General features: G+C 46.0%; 1 protein-coding gene across 1 annotated transcript in view; it reads right to left on the minus strand.

Annotated features, from left to right (window-relative positions):
• Window positions 1-3330: 3330 nt before the first annotated feature.
• The window catches only part of HMGCLL1 (3-hydroxymethyl-3-methylglutaryl-CoA lyase like 1), a 262055-nt gene continuing 247916 nt past the window's right edge, over window positions 3331-17469 (minus strand). Inside the window, exon 10 of the mRNA XM_040426810.1 lies at window positions 3331-3449. Within this exon, the coding sequence (XP_040282744.1) occupies window positions 3348-3449 (102 nt within the window). The 3' untranslated portion in view covers window positions 3331-3347. The remainder of the gene's footprint in view (window positions 3450-17469) is intronic.

Here is a 17469-nt window from a genome sequence, read left to right on the forward strand (position 1 = left end):
AGGTTTTTACCCTCTAATCGTTTCATTTCCTTTTTCTTTGCAGGTTTGGTTTCTAAATTCTTAGTCATATTTTCCTTAACAGCCTGAGTAATACGTTCGTCCAAAAAAGCCAATCCTACGTTTGTTTCTGACAGATACCAAAGGTGTCTCTTAGCAACTGTGAGAGCACTTTTTTTGAAGTCTGCATCTGGGTAAGTGCTTAGAAGCTGTAGCATATCCAAATCATTCTTTGGAGCCCATCGACTTACAATTGCCTCGTGCAAAAAGCAAACATATATGAGGCTGACAAAATGTGCCACCCATTTCATTCCTTTCAGTTCTCGTTGAGGAATATTCAACTGTTTAGTGAAGAGGACAATTTTAAGTGCATATATTGCCTTTACCATCCACCTTGCTTGATGCAGAGCCACTGGGATCCTGAAACTGAAGTTGTTTTTAGACCAACCTCCTAGGTACAGGAGTGAGAGTAGTAATAAAAGTGATCGATATGTGCAACCCCTAAATATTATTCAATCTTCTTGAAATGTGGCATATATATCTTTTACATCACTGAGACACAGGGCGTAAGCAAAGTCATATGAAATTTTTTTTTTCAAGCTTTGTAATACATTTTATAGAATATTTTATGGTACCCTTAGAAATTAATACTTGTCCCTCCCAAAAAGAAGGTTATGGCTCTGGAAGGTGCTTTTCCTAGGCCAGTGGTGACACGTTCATGTGTCACGTGGCCTAGGAGCAGCTGAGCACGATATTAAGCTGCCATACAATGTACGGCACTGTGCTTGGTAAGCTGCAAGAAGGCAGCGGCGTTCCTCCTTCTCAAAACAGCTGATCGGTGGGAGTCCCAGGTGTCGGACCCCACTGATCAGATAGAAAGAAATTTCAGAAAATCCTTTTTACTGGAACTAAATTCCTATTTTGTATTGAATATAAATACGTTCAAAAACTAATTATACAACACAATTACTTATACCATTTTAGGTGTAGTGAACTTTTTTTTGATGTTTAATGGTCTTATAGATTAAAATACCCTTTGGAGAAATTGTGACTGTTGAGAGCAGGTGTGATCCGAGAATCTCTCCGGTGATGTAATGGTTTAATGGACAGAAAACAAGCGTTTCTACAGTGACTAGGCAGAGATGAGTCACAATAAGGTCATTTCAAATAAGTGCAAACTGTAAGTGCTCGCATAAAAGACAAATCAGAAGTGCACAATAAGCTTTCACAGCGGGTCATTTTCTCAGTGTCAATAAAAGAGCAGTGTACGGGAGTGACATCTCCTAATGCCATCTAGTCATCTGCACTTCCTGATTATGCCAGCTTCTAAGTAACATTCAGCCTGCACAAATAAATCCTCTGCTAGGAGGAAAATGCTTCAGTAAAACTGATAGTTCTGCACAATTTGTTTTATTGCAATTATGTAAAAAGCCACCTGAAAAAAATGAGCCTTGGATGCTCAACTACAGCAAGATTATCAGACTAAACTCAGGAAAGCATCAGTTACCTATCAAAGAAAACTGTATCTTATCGGTATTTAGTAGCTTTCGGCTTGATAAAATAGGACAAAGAAACACAGGACAAGAAGTTGACTGCTATATTCTGTTTAATATACAGGATTTAAATAATTGTTCAGTTATAGCAAAATAAAAGACAGTTTTCACAAAGACATATAATAAATAAGCATAAGTAAAGAATAATACTCAAATCATTACAACCCAAACAAATGAAATAAATACAGAATAACTAAAGATGATTTTTAAACTGTTAAACCAAATTTGTATTCAGTAATCAGGAAAATGTATTTAAATAGATAGGTAGATAGATAGACCATAGATAGATATATATATATATAGATAGATAGATAGATAGATAGATAGATAGATAGATAGATAGATAGATAGAGAGAGATAGATAAACAGAAGAGCCAGGAGCCATGCTAGTAATTCTGCCCTCCCTTGAACACTATATTTAACCATACAATAGTGGCTGTCTTTTTGATATTCACACATTTTTAGTAGCTTTCTTTCAAGACTTGAAAATTAAAGTAGATGTCTGTTCTATGATCGCCTCTCTATTAGCCAAAATAGAAAAAGAGTGAGCTGGAGGATGACACAGGTGGCCTATTTTGCCCATGACGTAGTGCATCATTCTGTTGCTGGTAAAATAAGTTCTTGACCACTTTCCTCCTGTAATCAGATCATTGTTGAAGGACTTTTTTCTTTATTTAGCAAGGGGCTATGCAAACCAGACCATCACTATAACTGAATTAGATTCTCTAATAAAAAATAAAAAAAATGCTTACAATTGGAGTTAGTTTTTCTACTGCAGTACATTCATTTTTAGTGTACATTCATATGCGCATTTTGAATTACAGCAAAGGAACAGACTACCAGAGTTCATCGTATCGGGCATAGCCGGATATTGCCATGCACCACTGGATTCCTATTGACAATATTGCAATACAACTGGGATCTGGCAGGTTTCTGGTATAAATGCTGGCTTTTGGCCTGACAAAAAATATTGCATACAGTATTTTTTATCCTGCCGAAGTCTGGCATTTATCCGGGAAGCAGCAGGATCCCTGTCATATCCTATGATAGTCAAGGGGGATCCAGCTTTTTTGAGGCAATATCTGTCTATGGCAGATACGATGAACTCCAGTAGTCTGTTCTTGTACAGACTACAAGAGTTCCCAATGTATGTGTTAACCAAACTTAAGGGAATACGTCAGCAGACTTGGCTCCTTAAAACTTTTAAAACCAGTTAACATTTTTCAATGTAGAGGGTCATCTATTTATCTGACATGTCCCCTGCTCTATTCCAGTGGGTTTTAATAATGTCATTATACAACTTTAGAAAACCGATTACGACTACAGGAATCTCCCAGTTTAGGCTTGACAATATGCTGTGTAAATTGCCTATCTGATGTGTCACAAACAACATAAAGGTCCCAATATTTTGGTCATACACTCCAACACTTTATAGACTACCCAAGAGTATTAATCCTGAAAGCACAATTAAATGTTTAATATAATATATAGTATGGGCAGCCACTAGAATATGTATACATTTGGCTTATTCTAGCTATTGTTTTCCAATGCTACTAAAATCAATTAGCATTCAATGAAGCTTTTTAACATGCATATTGCTGCATATAACAGCATAACGATAACAAGAAAATACTGTTAATATTATAGCTACATAAAACATAATTTCTAGCTATGTTTTTCTCAGTCTAGAAAAAATATGTATATATAATATATCCTAAAATAGATTTCAGTTCATGGAATGTAACATAATAGCAGATATGTTATTTAAGCAGGTACGTTAAGCAGGTACACTAATATTCACAGTGAATATGTTGCTAATGAAACTTTAGAATTTGTCTTCTTATTTAATTCAGAGCAAATAAAATGACCAGCTTCCATCACTTTGTAAAGGTCAACCCCCTGGAAACAGAAAGAGACCAATTCTTTAGTAATTGCAAAAAAAAAAGGAAAAAGAGTATCTTACATTCATTATTCCATTATACAGTTTATTAGTTTAGTATACAGATTTAGGAGAGTTTGACACTTAAGTGGTCCCTAGGATTTTCTATTGATGGCCTATCCCTGTGACAGGACATAAATAACACCCCGCACCCCTACCGACCAACTGATTTAGAGTCAGCATCAGAAATGCACAGCTCTGCCCATTGTGTAATAAATGTAGCAGGTAACTGGTAAGTGGGAGGAGCGCTTTAGTTACTGGTTTGGTCCACCACATGATGAATGGAGCTGGGTAGTTTCGGCACAAACTTCTGGCACTGGACTGTAGAACAGCTGATAGTGGGTGGTGCAAGATGTTAGACCCCATCTAAACCTAATATTGATAGTCTTTTCTCGAGATGGGCCATCAATATAAAGATCCTATAACAACCCCTTTAACTATGAAGATGGAGCGAGTAGTTCCATTATAGGCTGGTCATGTTCCTGTTTTAATGAAGAGATGTGAACCTGAACAGGTATGTGGTCAGAGTTGCTGCAATGTTAGCAAAGAAGTTTTTGGGGGGGGCGACTGGTATATCAAACCAGTTATAATTATTTTAATTATTTTTTCTAATTGTGTTTGTCCCTCTGTATAGCTGCAGTATCGCTGCAGAACCGCACACAACTGCTGCACAATACAAATCCACTATAATATGCTTTCTATGTTAGAAAGTATATTATAAGTGTATTACACCGCTCTGAACTGCACACCTATCAATAGTACACCTATACCAGTCCTTAAAAGGACTTTTGTGGCCCTATTAGCTAGCGTTTGGTGTCCCTAACAGCCTGTCCCTGCTCCACACAGCAACCTCTCCCTACACTGACAAAAAACTGAATGTAAAATGGCGGCCAGATCGGGTCTATTTATAAGGTAGGGGGTATGTCCATGGGCTGAAACTTTTCAATTGGCTGTCCTATACCACCTGATGGATGTGTCATGGGTCAAAGTTCTTCACAATGTAAAAGAATATGCTGGGCTCGAATATCGCCATATGTTCGCATGTTCGGTGAATCGCGAACAACCAAAGTTCGCCGAGAACCGACCGCCGGGCGAACCGCAAGCCCATCACTACTCAGGAGACTGGACCAGCAATATCATCTTTTATCGTCACTACATTGACGACCTGGTTTTTGTATGGGAAAGCGACATTGCGTCGGTGGAGGGGTTTATTAAACATATTAATAACAGCTGGGGCATCACGCTCACAGGGACCCACAGCAACTCAACTGCCGAATATCTGGATCTAGAGCCCAACTGTACCAGTGGAAGAATAATCACCCGTACATATTTCAAGAAAGTCGACTGTAACAGCTACCTCGACTTTTCCAGTTACCACTATAAGAAGTGGAAGATTAATATTCCATTTAGCCAATTCAAACATGTCAGACGGAACTGCTCAGAAGACATGGCACAGAGTGAGTTTGGCCCAGATTCACACATGGCCCAGATTCAAAAAGAAAGGTTCCCCCCCTGAGATAATAGAAGCGGCCTTCAATAGAGCCTGTGCTCTCACACAGGAAGATTGCCTACCTGGTAAAGAAAGCATGACCATCAAGAAGGACCCTCCTGTGGGAAGTTATAGTACCAACATCTTAACTACTTTTAACAGCAACCATACCATGATTAAAGAGATCCTCTCCAAACACTGGTTCATTCTCAAACGAGACCCCATCCTTAACAAGATTCTGCCAGAGAGACCCCGCCTCACATTCAGGAGGGCCCAGTCCCTGAAGAACCTACTGGCGCCCAGCCAACCTAAACAACAATTGGGACTAGATTCACGTTTGGGCAGTACCGGCCCAATAGGGAGCTTCAAGTGTAAGCAGCCTAAGTGCTTATGCTGCAAATGCATACGCACTACTACTACTGTCCACAACTCCAGCGACGATACCTTCTCTATCAAAGGACAACTGAATTGTGGCTCTTCAAACATAATTTATGTACTCGAGTGCCCATGTGGCCTCTAACATAAAAAAAAGATTTCTCCAGCACAGTGGCGTTGCAAGGGGGGTGCGGGCTGCACCGGGTGACACCAGTCTGATGGGGTGTCACCCGGCCGCCGGACCAACTTACTACAGTGCAATTTCAATGTGTTACATAATTTAATTAATCACCTAGGTAGGTCTGGCTGGCGGCTGCTGCTACAATGGGGTGTCACCTGCCCCCGGCGGGGGCGGGTGACACCCCATTGTAGCAGCAGCCGCCAGCCAGACCTACCTAGGTAGTTAATTAAATTATGTAACACATTGAAATTGCACTGTAGTAAGTCCGGGGGCCTTACTTACTACTTACTTACAGTGCGGCTGCTACTGTCTTGTCTGGCGGGCAGCGGCTGTCCAGCCGACATGTGTGCCGTGCGGCGCTCAGGTCAAAGGAGGCGTGACTGACTGTCAGTGGGGCAGCGGCGGAGCTGCTCTGTCTGCTGTGGCCTGTAAAAGCTGCCTCTCCAGGCTGGCAGCAGAAGAACACAGAGGACTGAGCGACTGAGGCACGACTTGTTGGCCTCTAGTCTGGAGAAGACACCTTAAGGCAGAGCCAGCTGAGACTGGAGCCAGGACCCGACCGACCCCACTCTAGCCAGACCCCAGTGATATATCAGGTACTGTAAGTGTATTGTAATTGTAACAATAGAGATGTCAACCTCCTGGCACTCTGGAAGTTGCTGCTTGGAGTCGGGTTCCCACCCCGTGTAATAAATAAAATTGAAAACTCCAGCACTGTGCTTCAAAATTTTGTATTTATTTTTTTAGAGATGCGGCGTTTACATAACGACGCCGCATCTCTAAAAAAATAAATACAAAATTTTGAAGCACAGTGCTGGAGTTTTCAATTTTATTTGTAATTGTAACAGAGAGGGGGAGATGGGGGACAAAATGTACAAACATGTCTGTGCCATGGAGCCTGGAGGGGAAGAGAAGAAATGTCTGTGCCACCCATGGGGGAAGGGGATGACATGATGAGGGGACCTGGGATAATGATGAAGGGAGGGACAATGTTGGAGTCTGTGCCATGGGGAACGGGGGGGTGACAATCTGTCACCCTCACCCCCCTTTGGCACAGACTCCAACATTGTCCCTCATCATGTCACCCCCCTGATGGTACAGACTCCAACATTGTCCCCCATTAGGGAGCATAATGGATGGGGGGCCGACGGCTGACATGGGGGGCATGATGGATGGGGGCTGACATGGGCGGCTGATGGCTGACATGATGGATGGGGGCTGACGGCTGACAATGGGCATGATGGATGGGGTGCTGACGGCTGACATGAGGGCATGATGGCTGACATGGGGGCATGACGGCTGACATGGGGGGCATGATGGATGGGGGCTGACGGCTGACATGGGCATGATGGATGGGGTGCTGACGGCTGACATGATGGCTGACATGGGGGCATGACGGTTTACATGGGGGGCATGATGGATGGGGGCTGACGGCTGACATGGGCATGATGGATGGGGTGCTGACGGCTGACATGAGGGCATGATGGCTGACATGGGGGCATGACGGCTGACATGGGGGCATGATGGATGGGGGCTGACGGCTGACATGGGCATGATGGATGGGGTGCTGACGGCTGACATGAGGGCATGATGGCTGACATGGGGGCATGACGGCTGATATGGGGGGCATGATGGATGGGGGCTGACGGCTGATATGGGGGCTGATCTGAGGTATGATTAACATTGGGGGTCTGATTGGTGGTCTGACCTGAGGTATAATGGAAAATATTGTTTCTTATTATACTCCTCTAAAACCTATGTGCGTCTTATAGGGCGAAAAGTACAGTCCTCAAACCAGATTGAAGCAGAGCGCAGATATCAGGACCACACAGAGGAGAAGCCAGCTGCTGCAGACAGAACCAGGACCAGGTGAGCTGCGGGTGTGTGTGTGTGGGGGGGGGGGGGTCGCCGAGATGTAGCTTCGCTTGTGTTGCCAAAATATCCTTGTACAGGCTCTGGTAAAGTCCACGTGACAGGGCCGAAGCAAAGAGTCCCACAGTACATAATGTGGGCAAAATATACCTACTTACATAACATTCCCAATAAATACATTAATTTTTTTTGTGTATAAAGGCTATTTTACATTTTTAATAGTGATACTCTTAGGTGCCAGGTGGTGTACCCTGGCATTTTTATTATGGTACACCACCTGGCACCATTTTCCACATAAAAATAAGTTTATGTATTGGGAATGTTATGTAATTAGGTATATTTTGCCCACATTATGTACTGTGGGACTCTTTATTTATTATATAAAAATATAGGGGACATGTACTGTGCTGTAAAAATATTGCTATTGCCAAAGTCAGGAGGTAGGCGGGCTGGCAGCTCCAACACGGCACGCCTCTTCTTGGAGCTCCGAACAGCCCTCCGATGCGGCGCTTGCAGGAGTGTCACTGTACGGGCCTGCGGGCATCCGGATCCTCAGCGCAGGCGAGGGATTTGGCCACTGGAGGAGGACAAGCTGAAGACACTGGGCGGGCCTTCTGGGTGAAAGGGGGAGTGGAAAGTTATGAAGATGAGCGCGCGGCCTGGGCACCGGCCGTTATGACGCCGCCCCTTAAGATGCAGCCACCTCCAGACTCGGTCATTGTACCGCTCTGTGGTCTCTTCATGCTGCTGCCACATCCACTCTGCTTGCCACTCTGTGGTATCCTGATGCTGATGCTTCTGCCATATCCACACTATGTCACCTTGACCACTTTGTGGTATCCACCTGATGCTGCTCCTGTCGCCACCTCCAGACTCTATCATTGTGCCACTCTTTGGCCTTCTCATACTGCCGCCAACTCCTCACTCTGTCATTTTGCCTCTCGGTGGCCTTCTCCTGATGCTGCTGCCCTGAACTCCAGACTCTGTGCTTGTGCCACTCGGTGGCCTTCTTCTGATGCTGCCAACTCCAGACTTGGTCAATGTGCCACTCGTTGGCTTTCTCCTGACACTGACGCTGCTGACGCCAACTCTAGACTCTGCCATTGGGCCACTCTGTGGTCTCCTCATGCTGATGCCACATCCACACTCTGTCATTGTGCCGCTCTGCGGCCTATTTAATTATATTTGGGGGCGGGGGGCATTTCCAAACTTTAACCTGGACTCCAGGTTGGACCTGGAGAGATGTCAGACACTCAGAACCCTCTCTGTGGGCACCCATCCCACACCCTGGGAAAAAGTCTATGGTGCACCAATATGCCTTAGACTTTTTCTGCCATTCATCAGTGCAGGGCGCACTATAAACAGCACAGGCAGCACATTGACTGTAGGCAGGATATTATAGCTATGTAAATGATAAAGTACATGGAAGACAGACCATATTGGTATTCAGGTTAAATTAGTATTCAGGTTAGCGAATTAGTGCAAACCATTGATTTCGATAAAGCAATTAATAGTTTTGCAGCTTTGAAGGCCAGGAAAGCAAAGTTCTGAATTGATTGAGATGTTCTTTAAGTGCACTTGTATTTGTTCCTGTTCAATTTTCTGTTATTTCATTATTTATTTATTTATTATTCATGTTGAATTTTGTGTTATTTAGGCTACTTCACACTTGCGGCAGGACGGATCCGACAGGCTGTTCACCATGTCGGATCCGTCCTGCGGCTATTTCGCCGTGCCGCCACTCCGTCCCCATTGACTATAATGGAGATGGGGCGGAGCTCTGGCGCAGCACGGCGAAAGGCTGCCGGACCAAAATTACTGCATGTCAGGTTTTGGTGAACAGCCTGTCGGATCCGTCCTGCCGCAAGTGTGAAAGTACCCTTAATTATTTATAATTTTATCCTGTTAAATTTAGTGTTGTAAAATGTTATTTGTTCAGTAAAGGAGTTGGATTTAAAATAAACGTTATTTTTAAAAAGTATTAACTTTGATTTCTTTCATTCTTTCAACATATTTTTGGTTATATGACTAAAAAATTATTGCTCGGGGGGGGGGGGGGGGGGGGGGGTGATTGGCTGACACCATTTTCTACCGCACCGGGTGACACCAGCCCTAGCAACACCACTGCTCCAGCACAGTATCTCCACCACTGAACATCATCAAGGCTCGTTCTTCAGATTTTCCATTACCCCAATAGAGCAGATTAAATCTAATGGCTATAACATCATCCAAACCTTGCGGAGGCGAGAAATTTTCTGGATTTATAAGCTCAACTGTCTGAATCCACGCTGTCTGAAAGAAGCATTTGAGATTAACTTATAAAAGGGACCTCTGAACCATAAGAACATCCACGGTACTGTCTGGCTCAAGATGGTCAACCTCCAATTTTTTCCCCCTGCCCACAAATACAACCCCCGAATTTTCTCAAATGCATTCTGATTCTGGCATGAGTGCACTTAACTCATGCACCATCCTATACACCATTCCATATTAATATCCTATACGCCCGTCGCTTTTGTCTTTACATGAAACACCATTATAGTATATTACTCACAATTAGAGTTGAGCGAACACCTGGATGTTCGGGTTCGAGAAGTTCGGCCGAACTTCCCGGAAATGTTCGGGTTCGGGATCCGAACCCGACCCGAACTTCATCCCGAACCCGAACCCCATTGAAGGCAATGGGGACCCGAACTTTTCGGCACTAAAAAGGCTGTAAAACAGCCCAGGAAAGGGCTAGAGGGCTGCAAAAGGCAGCAAAATGTAGTTAAATCCCCTGCAAACAAATGTGGATAGGGAAATAAATAAAAATAAAAATAAAATAAATAAAAATTAACCAATATCAATTGGAGAGAGGTCCCATAGCAGAGAATCAGGCTTCATGTCAGCAGAGAATCAGTCTCTTCATGCCATAGCAGAGAATCAGTCTTCATGTCATAGCAGAGAATCAGGCTTCACGTCAGCCAAAACTGGAACAGTCCATTGTCATATATTTAGGCCCCGGAACCCAGACAGAGGAGAGAGGTCCCATAACAGAGAATCAGGCTTCATGTCAGCAGAGAATCAGTCTTCATGTCATAGCAGAGAATCAGGCTTCACGACAGCCAAAACTGGAACAGTCCATTGTCATATATTTAGGCCCCGGCACCCAGACAGAGGAGAGAGGTCCCATAGCAGAGATTCAGGCTTCATGTCATAGCAGAGAATCATGCTTCACGTCACCCAAAACTGGAACAGTCCATTGTCAGATATTTAGGCCCTGGCACCCAGACAGAGGAGAGAGGTCCCATAGCAGAGATTCAGGCTTCATGTCATAGCAGAGAATCATGCTTCACGTCACCCAAAACTGGAACAGTCCATTGTCAGATATTTAGGCCCTGGCACCCAGACAGAGGAGAGAGGTCCCATAGCAGAGATTCAGGCTTCATGTCATAGCAGAGAATCATGCTTCACGTCACCCAACACTGGAACAGGCCACTGTCAGATATTTTCAGCCCCCGGCACCCAGACAGAGGAGAGGTTCATTCAACTTTGGGTTGCCCGCAATATAATGGTAAAATGAAAATAAAAATAGGATTGAATGAGGAAGTGCCCTGGAGTACAATAATATATTGTTAAGGGGAGGTAGTTAATGTCTAATCTGCACAAGGGATGGACAGGTCCTGTGGGATCCATGCCTGGTTCATTTTTATGAACGTCAGCTTGTCCACATTGGCTGTAGACAGGCAGCTGCGTTTGTCTGTAATGACGCCCCCTGCCGTGCTGAATACACGTTCAGACAAAACGCTGGCCGCCGGGCAGGCCAGCACCTCCAAGGCATAAAAGGCTAGCTCTGGCCACGTGGACAATTTGGAGACCCAGAAGTTGAATGGGGCCGAACCATCAGTCAGTACGTGGAGGGGTGTGCACACGTACTGTTCAACCATGTTAGTGAAATGTTGCCTCCTGCTAACACGTTCCGTATCAGGTGGTGGTGCAGTTAGCTGTGGCGTGTTGACAAAACTTTTCCACATCTTTGCCATGCTAACCCTGCCCTCAGAGGAGCTGGCCGTGACACAGCTGCGTTGGTGACCTCTTGCTCCTCCTCTGCCTTCACCTTGGGCTTCCACTTGTTCCCCTGTGACATTTGTGAATGCTCTCAGTAGCGCGTCTACCAACGTGCGCATCTTCCTATCACGCTCCAGTGCAGGAAGTAAGGTGGGCACATTGTCTTTGTACCGGGGATCCAGCAGGGTGGCAACCCAGTAGTCCGCACACTTTAAAATGTGGGCAACTCTGCTGTCGTTGCGCAGGCACTGCAGCATGTAGTCGCTCATGTGTGCCAGGCTGCCCAGAGGTAAGGACAAGCTGTCCTCTGTGGGAGGCGTAGCGTCATCGTCCTGCGTTTCCCCCAAGCCACGCACCAGTGATGGGCCCGAGCTGCGTTGGGTGCCAACCCGCTGTGAACATGCTTCATCCTCCTCCTCCTCCACCTCCTTCTCATCCTCGTCCTCCTCGTCCTCCAGTAGTGGGCCCTGTCTGGCCACATTTGTACCTGGCCTCTGCTGTTGCAAGAAACCTCCCTCTGAGTCACTTCGAAGAGACCGGCCTGAATGTGCTAAAAATTACCCCTCCTCCTCTTCCTCCTCCTGGGCCACCTCCTCTTCCATCATCGCCCTAAGTGTTTTCTCAAGGAGACATAGAAGTGGTATTGTAACGCTGATAACGGCATCATCGCCACTGGCCATGTTGGTGGAGTACTCGAAACAGCGCAACAGGGCACACAGGTCTCGCATGGAGGCCCAGTCATTGGTGGTGAAGTGGTGCTGTTCCGCAGTGCGACTGACCCGTGCGTGCTGCAGCTGAAACTCCACTATGGCCTGCTGCTGCTCGCACAGTCTGTCCAGCATGTGCAAGGTGGAGTTCCACCTGGTGGGCACGTCACATATGAGGCGGTGAGCGGGAAGGCCGAAGTTACGCTGTAGCGCAGACAGGCGAGCAGCGGCAGGATGTGAACGCCGGAAGCGCGCACAGACGGCCCGCACTTTATGCAGCAGCTCTGACATGTCGGTGGTAGTTGTGAATGAACTTCTGCACCACCAAATTCAGCACATGCGCCAGGCAAGGGATGTGCGTCAAACCGGCTAGTCCCAGAGCTGCAACGAGATTTCGCCCATTATCGCACACCACCAGGCCAGGCTTGAGGCTCACCGGCAGCAACCACTCGTCGGTCTGTTGTTCTATACCCCGCCACAACTCCTTTGCGGTGTGGGGCCTGTCCCCCAAACATATGAGTTTCAGAATGACCTGCTGACGTTTACGCCGGGCTGTGCTGAAGTTGGTGGTGAAGGTGTGTGGCTGACTGGATGAGCAGGTGGGAGAAGAGGAGGAGGAAGCCGAGTAGGAGGAGGAGGCAACAGGAGGCAAAGAATGTGATGCAGATAGTGGATAGCTCACCACCTCTTTCGTACGGAACTGGTGCTCTAGCCTAAAGACTGATCACCCAATCAGTCAAAGGGTTAATAGATAAAACAAATATAAGGCTGGCACTCAAATATGCGGGATCAATAGAGGTAACAATTTATTCAAATGTAAAATACAGACATCAAATAAAACCATATAATGAATATAAAAACAATGATGATAAAAATATGTGGGATATAGGTGTGGCAATATATATAAAACAGTATATAAAAAAAAAACAGCAATTGAATAAATAAGCAAATAAATAAGCACTGGGGGCGACAAACTGTGGATAATTGTCAGTATCCCCTGAGAACTGCAAGATAGATCTTAATATGGAGTGCTAACCTTCTGTCTAAAGTCCTCTGAATCAGGTATGCACTTATCTGAAGGTGGCCTATGGCCAAATGTAGGTAACAGTCCAGGGATATGAATGACAGTCCACGGAGAAAGTATATAATTCTGACTGATCACACTGTGTCACAGGATAAATGCCGAAGTAGATACACTGTTGCAGGTCGTGGTTAGAGCGGGACCGGTATAATCTTACCCTCTAGTTCGGGTCCGGACACTGGGGAGTCTCTCCCTCTCACCGCTACTCACCACGCCGTATCAGCTTCCGTTCGTGTTGTTTGGCGTCCTCGCTCGAGACTGTAGTCACGTGATATTAGTCTCGCGGGATTTGCCTGTTAAAGTGTCAGGTCTGTTTTCTCCTCAAGGTGATTAGAAGTAGGATTTCCGTGGAGCGCTCCAATGTTCAGAAACCTTCCTTATTAACTCCGGATCCTTGTTAATGGGGGTGAACTCGCCAGACGCGTTTCGGGGACGTCTCTCCCCTTCCTCAGTGGCTCCCCTTCCTCAGAGCCACTGAGGAAGGGGAGAGACGTCCCCAAAACGCGTCTGGCGAGTTCACCCCCATTAACAAGGATCCGGAGTTAATAAGGAAGGTTTCTGAACATTGGAGCGCTCCACGAAAATCCTACTTCTAATCACCTTGAGGAGAAAACAGACCGGACACTTTAACAGGCAAATCCCGCGAGACTAATATCACGTGACTACAGTCTCGAGCGAGGACGCCAAACAACACGAACGGAAGCTGATACGGCGTGGTGAGTAGCGGTGAGAGGGAGAGACTCCCCAGTGTCCGGACCCGAACTAGATGGTAAGATTATACCGGTCCCGCTCTAACCACGACCTGCAACAGTGTATCTACTTCAGCATTTATCCTGTGACACAGTGTGATCAGTCAGAATTATATACTTTCTCCGTGGACTGTCATTCATATCCCTGGACTGTTACCTACATTTGGCCATAGGCCACCTTCAGATAAGTGCATACCTGATTCAGAGGAGGCAAAGAATGTTGCCCTGCGATCCTTGGCGGCGGAAGGACGTGCGCCAAACAGCTCTTCGCCTGGGGCCCAGCCGCCACTACATTTACCCAGTGTGCAGTTAGGGAGATATAGCGTCCCTGGCCGTGCTTACTGGTCCACGTATCTGTGGTTAGGTGGACCTTGCCACAGATGGCGTTGCGCAGTGCACACTTGATTTTATCGGATACTTGGTTGTGCAGGGAAGGCACGGCTCTCTTGGAGAAGTAGTGGCGGCTGGAAACAACATACTGTGGGACAGCAAGCGACATGAGCTGTTTGAAGCTGTCTGTGTCCACCAGCCTGAATGACAGCATTTCATAGGCCAGTAGTTTAGAAATACTGGCATCCAGGGCCAAGGATCGAGGGTGGCTAGGTGAGAATTTACACTTTCTCTCAAATGTTTGTAAGATGGAGAGCTGAACGCTGCCGTGTGACATGGTTGAGATGCTTGGTGACGGAGGTGGTGGTGGTGTTGGTGGTACATCCTCTGTTTGCTGGGCGGCAGGTGCCAACGTTCCTCCAGAGGCGGAGGAAGAGGCCGAGGCGGCAGCAGCAGAAGAGGTAGCAGGGGGAGCCTGAGTGAGTTCCTTGTTTTTAAGGTGTTTACTCCACTGCAGTTCATGCTTTGCATGCAGGTGCCTGATCATGCAGGTTATGCTAAGGTTCAGAACGTTAATGCCTCGCTTCAGGCTCTGATGGCACAGCGTGCAAACCACTCGGGTCTTGTCGTCAGCACATTGTTTGAAGAACTGCCACGCCAGGGAACTCCTTGAAGCTGCCTTTGGGGTGCTGAGTCCCAGATGGCGGTGGCCAATAGCAGACGGACTCTCTTGGCGGCGGGTGTTCTGCTTTTGCCCACTGCTCCCTCTTTTGCTACGCTGTTGGCTCGGTCTCACCACTGCCTCTTCCTCCGAATTCTGAAAGTCAGTGGCACGACCTTCATTCCATGTGGGGTCTAGGACCTCATCGTCCCCTGCATCGTCTTCCACCCAGTCTTGATCCCTGACCTCCTGTTCAGTCTGCACACTGCAGAAAGACGCAGCAGTTGGCACCTGTGTTTCGTCATCATCAGAGACGTGCTGAGGTGGTATTCCCATGTCCTCATCATTAGGAAACATAAGTGGTTGTGCGTTAGTGCATTCTATCTCTTCCACCCTTGGGGAAGGGCTAGGTGGATGCCCTTGGGAAACCCTGCCAGCAGAGTCTGCAAACAGCATAAGAGACTGCTGCATAACTTGAGGCCCTGATATGCATGGGGGTGATGTGACGGACTGATGGGCTTGGTTTTCATGCGCCATCTGTGCGCTTTCTGCAGAAGACTGGGTGGGAGATAATGTGAACGTGCTGGATCCACTGTCGGCCACCCAATTGACTAATGCCTGTACCTGCTCAGGCCTTACCATCCTTAGAACGGCATTGGGCCCCACCAAATATCGCTGTAAATTCTGCTGGCTACTGGGACCTGAGGTAATTGGTTCACTAGGACGTGTGGCTGTGGCAGAACGGCCACGTCCTCTCCCAGCACCAGAGGGTCCACTAACACCACCACGACCATGTCCGCGTCCCTTACTAGATGTTTTCCTCATTGTTACCGTTCACCACAATAAGAAAAAAATTATTTGGCCCAATGTATTAAATTCAAATTCAGGCCTTTTTTTCCAGGCACCTAACACTATCTGGCTATCTATTTAGGTACCGTATTACACTAATACAGGCTCAACAGTAACGACAGATTTAGCTGAATATAAATTGTAGGCCTATTATTTAGGCGCTGGGTGACAGGTATACGTTTACGGACAGAATTAAACTTGGAAATGCACGGTAGCGTGTGAAGTTATTGAGGATGACACTATCCGCACCTTAAATCTAATATACCCTTTTATGGATCAATTTAAACTTGGCCGGATACAGCAGAAAAAAATTATTTAGGGGATTGCTAAATTGGGAATTGTATTCAACCCAGAACAAAAACTGTGCTTTGGCGGACACTAAATGAATTGACCAGCCTCAGCAATAATCACAGATTTAGCTGAATATAAATTTTAGGCCTATTATTTAGGCACTGGGTGACAGGTATACGTTTACGGACAGAATTAAACTTGGAAATGCACGGTAGCGTGTGAAGTTATTGAGGATGACACTATCCGCACCTTCAATCTAATATACCCTTTTATGGATCAATTTAAACTTGGCCTGATACAGCAGAAAAAAATTATTTAGGGGATTGCTAAGTTGGGAATTGTATTCAACCCAGAACAAAAACTGCTTCGGCAGACAGCAGACAGTATTACAATTGGCTAGCCACAGCTGAAACACCAGATTTAGGGTACTGCTATTTTGGCCAATTGTATTTTACCTCTCAATAAAATAGCAAGCACAGCCAAGCCCCTGATGTAGGATATAGCAAAAAAATAACCACACTATTGATGGTTAAATGGACTTGGTGGCAGCTTGTGCTGGCGTACCACAAGACACAAAATGGCCGCCGATCACCCAAGAAAAAAGTGACTGAAAAACGCTCTGGGCAGCCTAAAAACAGTGAGCAATTAAATAGCAGCAGTTCAATGATCCACAGCTGTAGATCGATCACTGAATTAAGTGTTTTTGCAGAGTTAATCACTGTCTAATCTCGCCCTAACAGCAGCTGCAACCTCTCCCTACACTGATCATAGCAGAGTGACGTGCGGCGCTACGTGACTCCAGCTTAAATAGAGGCTGGGTCACATGCTGCACTGGCCAATCACAGCCATGCCAATAGTAGGCATGGCTATGATGGCCTCTTGGGGCAAGTAGTATGACGCTTGTTGATTGGCTGCTTTGCAGCCTTTCAAAAAGCGCCAAGAAAGCGCCGAACACCGAACCCAGACTTTTACAAAAATGTTCGGGTTTGGGTCCGTGTCACGGACACCCCAAAATTCGGTATGAACCCGAAATATACAGTTCGGGTTCGCTCATCCCTACTCACAATGCGAGTTTTTTTTCCTACGGATCGCTTTATCCCACAACTGCGATCAGGAACGTATATTTCATCTGAGACATCAATTTGACCCATAGTTTTATCCCGTTTTTAATATTTCCTGTTTTCTAGCAATTTTTTATCCACTATTTTATTTTGCATACTTATTCTATGCTTATTTTCTGTCATCATTCTGGCCACACCTTTGTTTGTTTATTTGTTGTCGTGCAATAGGTGTCGTTTCTATCCCCAAACGCCCCACCCCTCTCAGCCAGCCTCCCCCTTCTACTTCT

Source organism: Bufo bufo, chromosome 4 (assembly GCF_905171765.1).
Source record: "Bufo bufo chromosome 4, aBufBuf1.1, whole genome shotgun sequence".
NCBI lineage: Eukaryota > Metazoa > Chordata > Amphibia > Anura > Bufonidae > Bufo > Bufo bufo.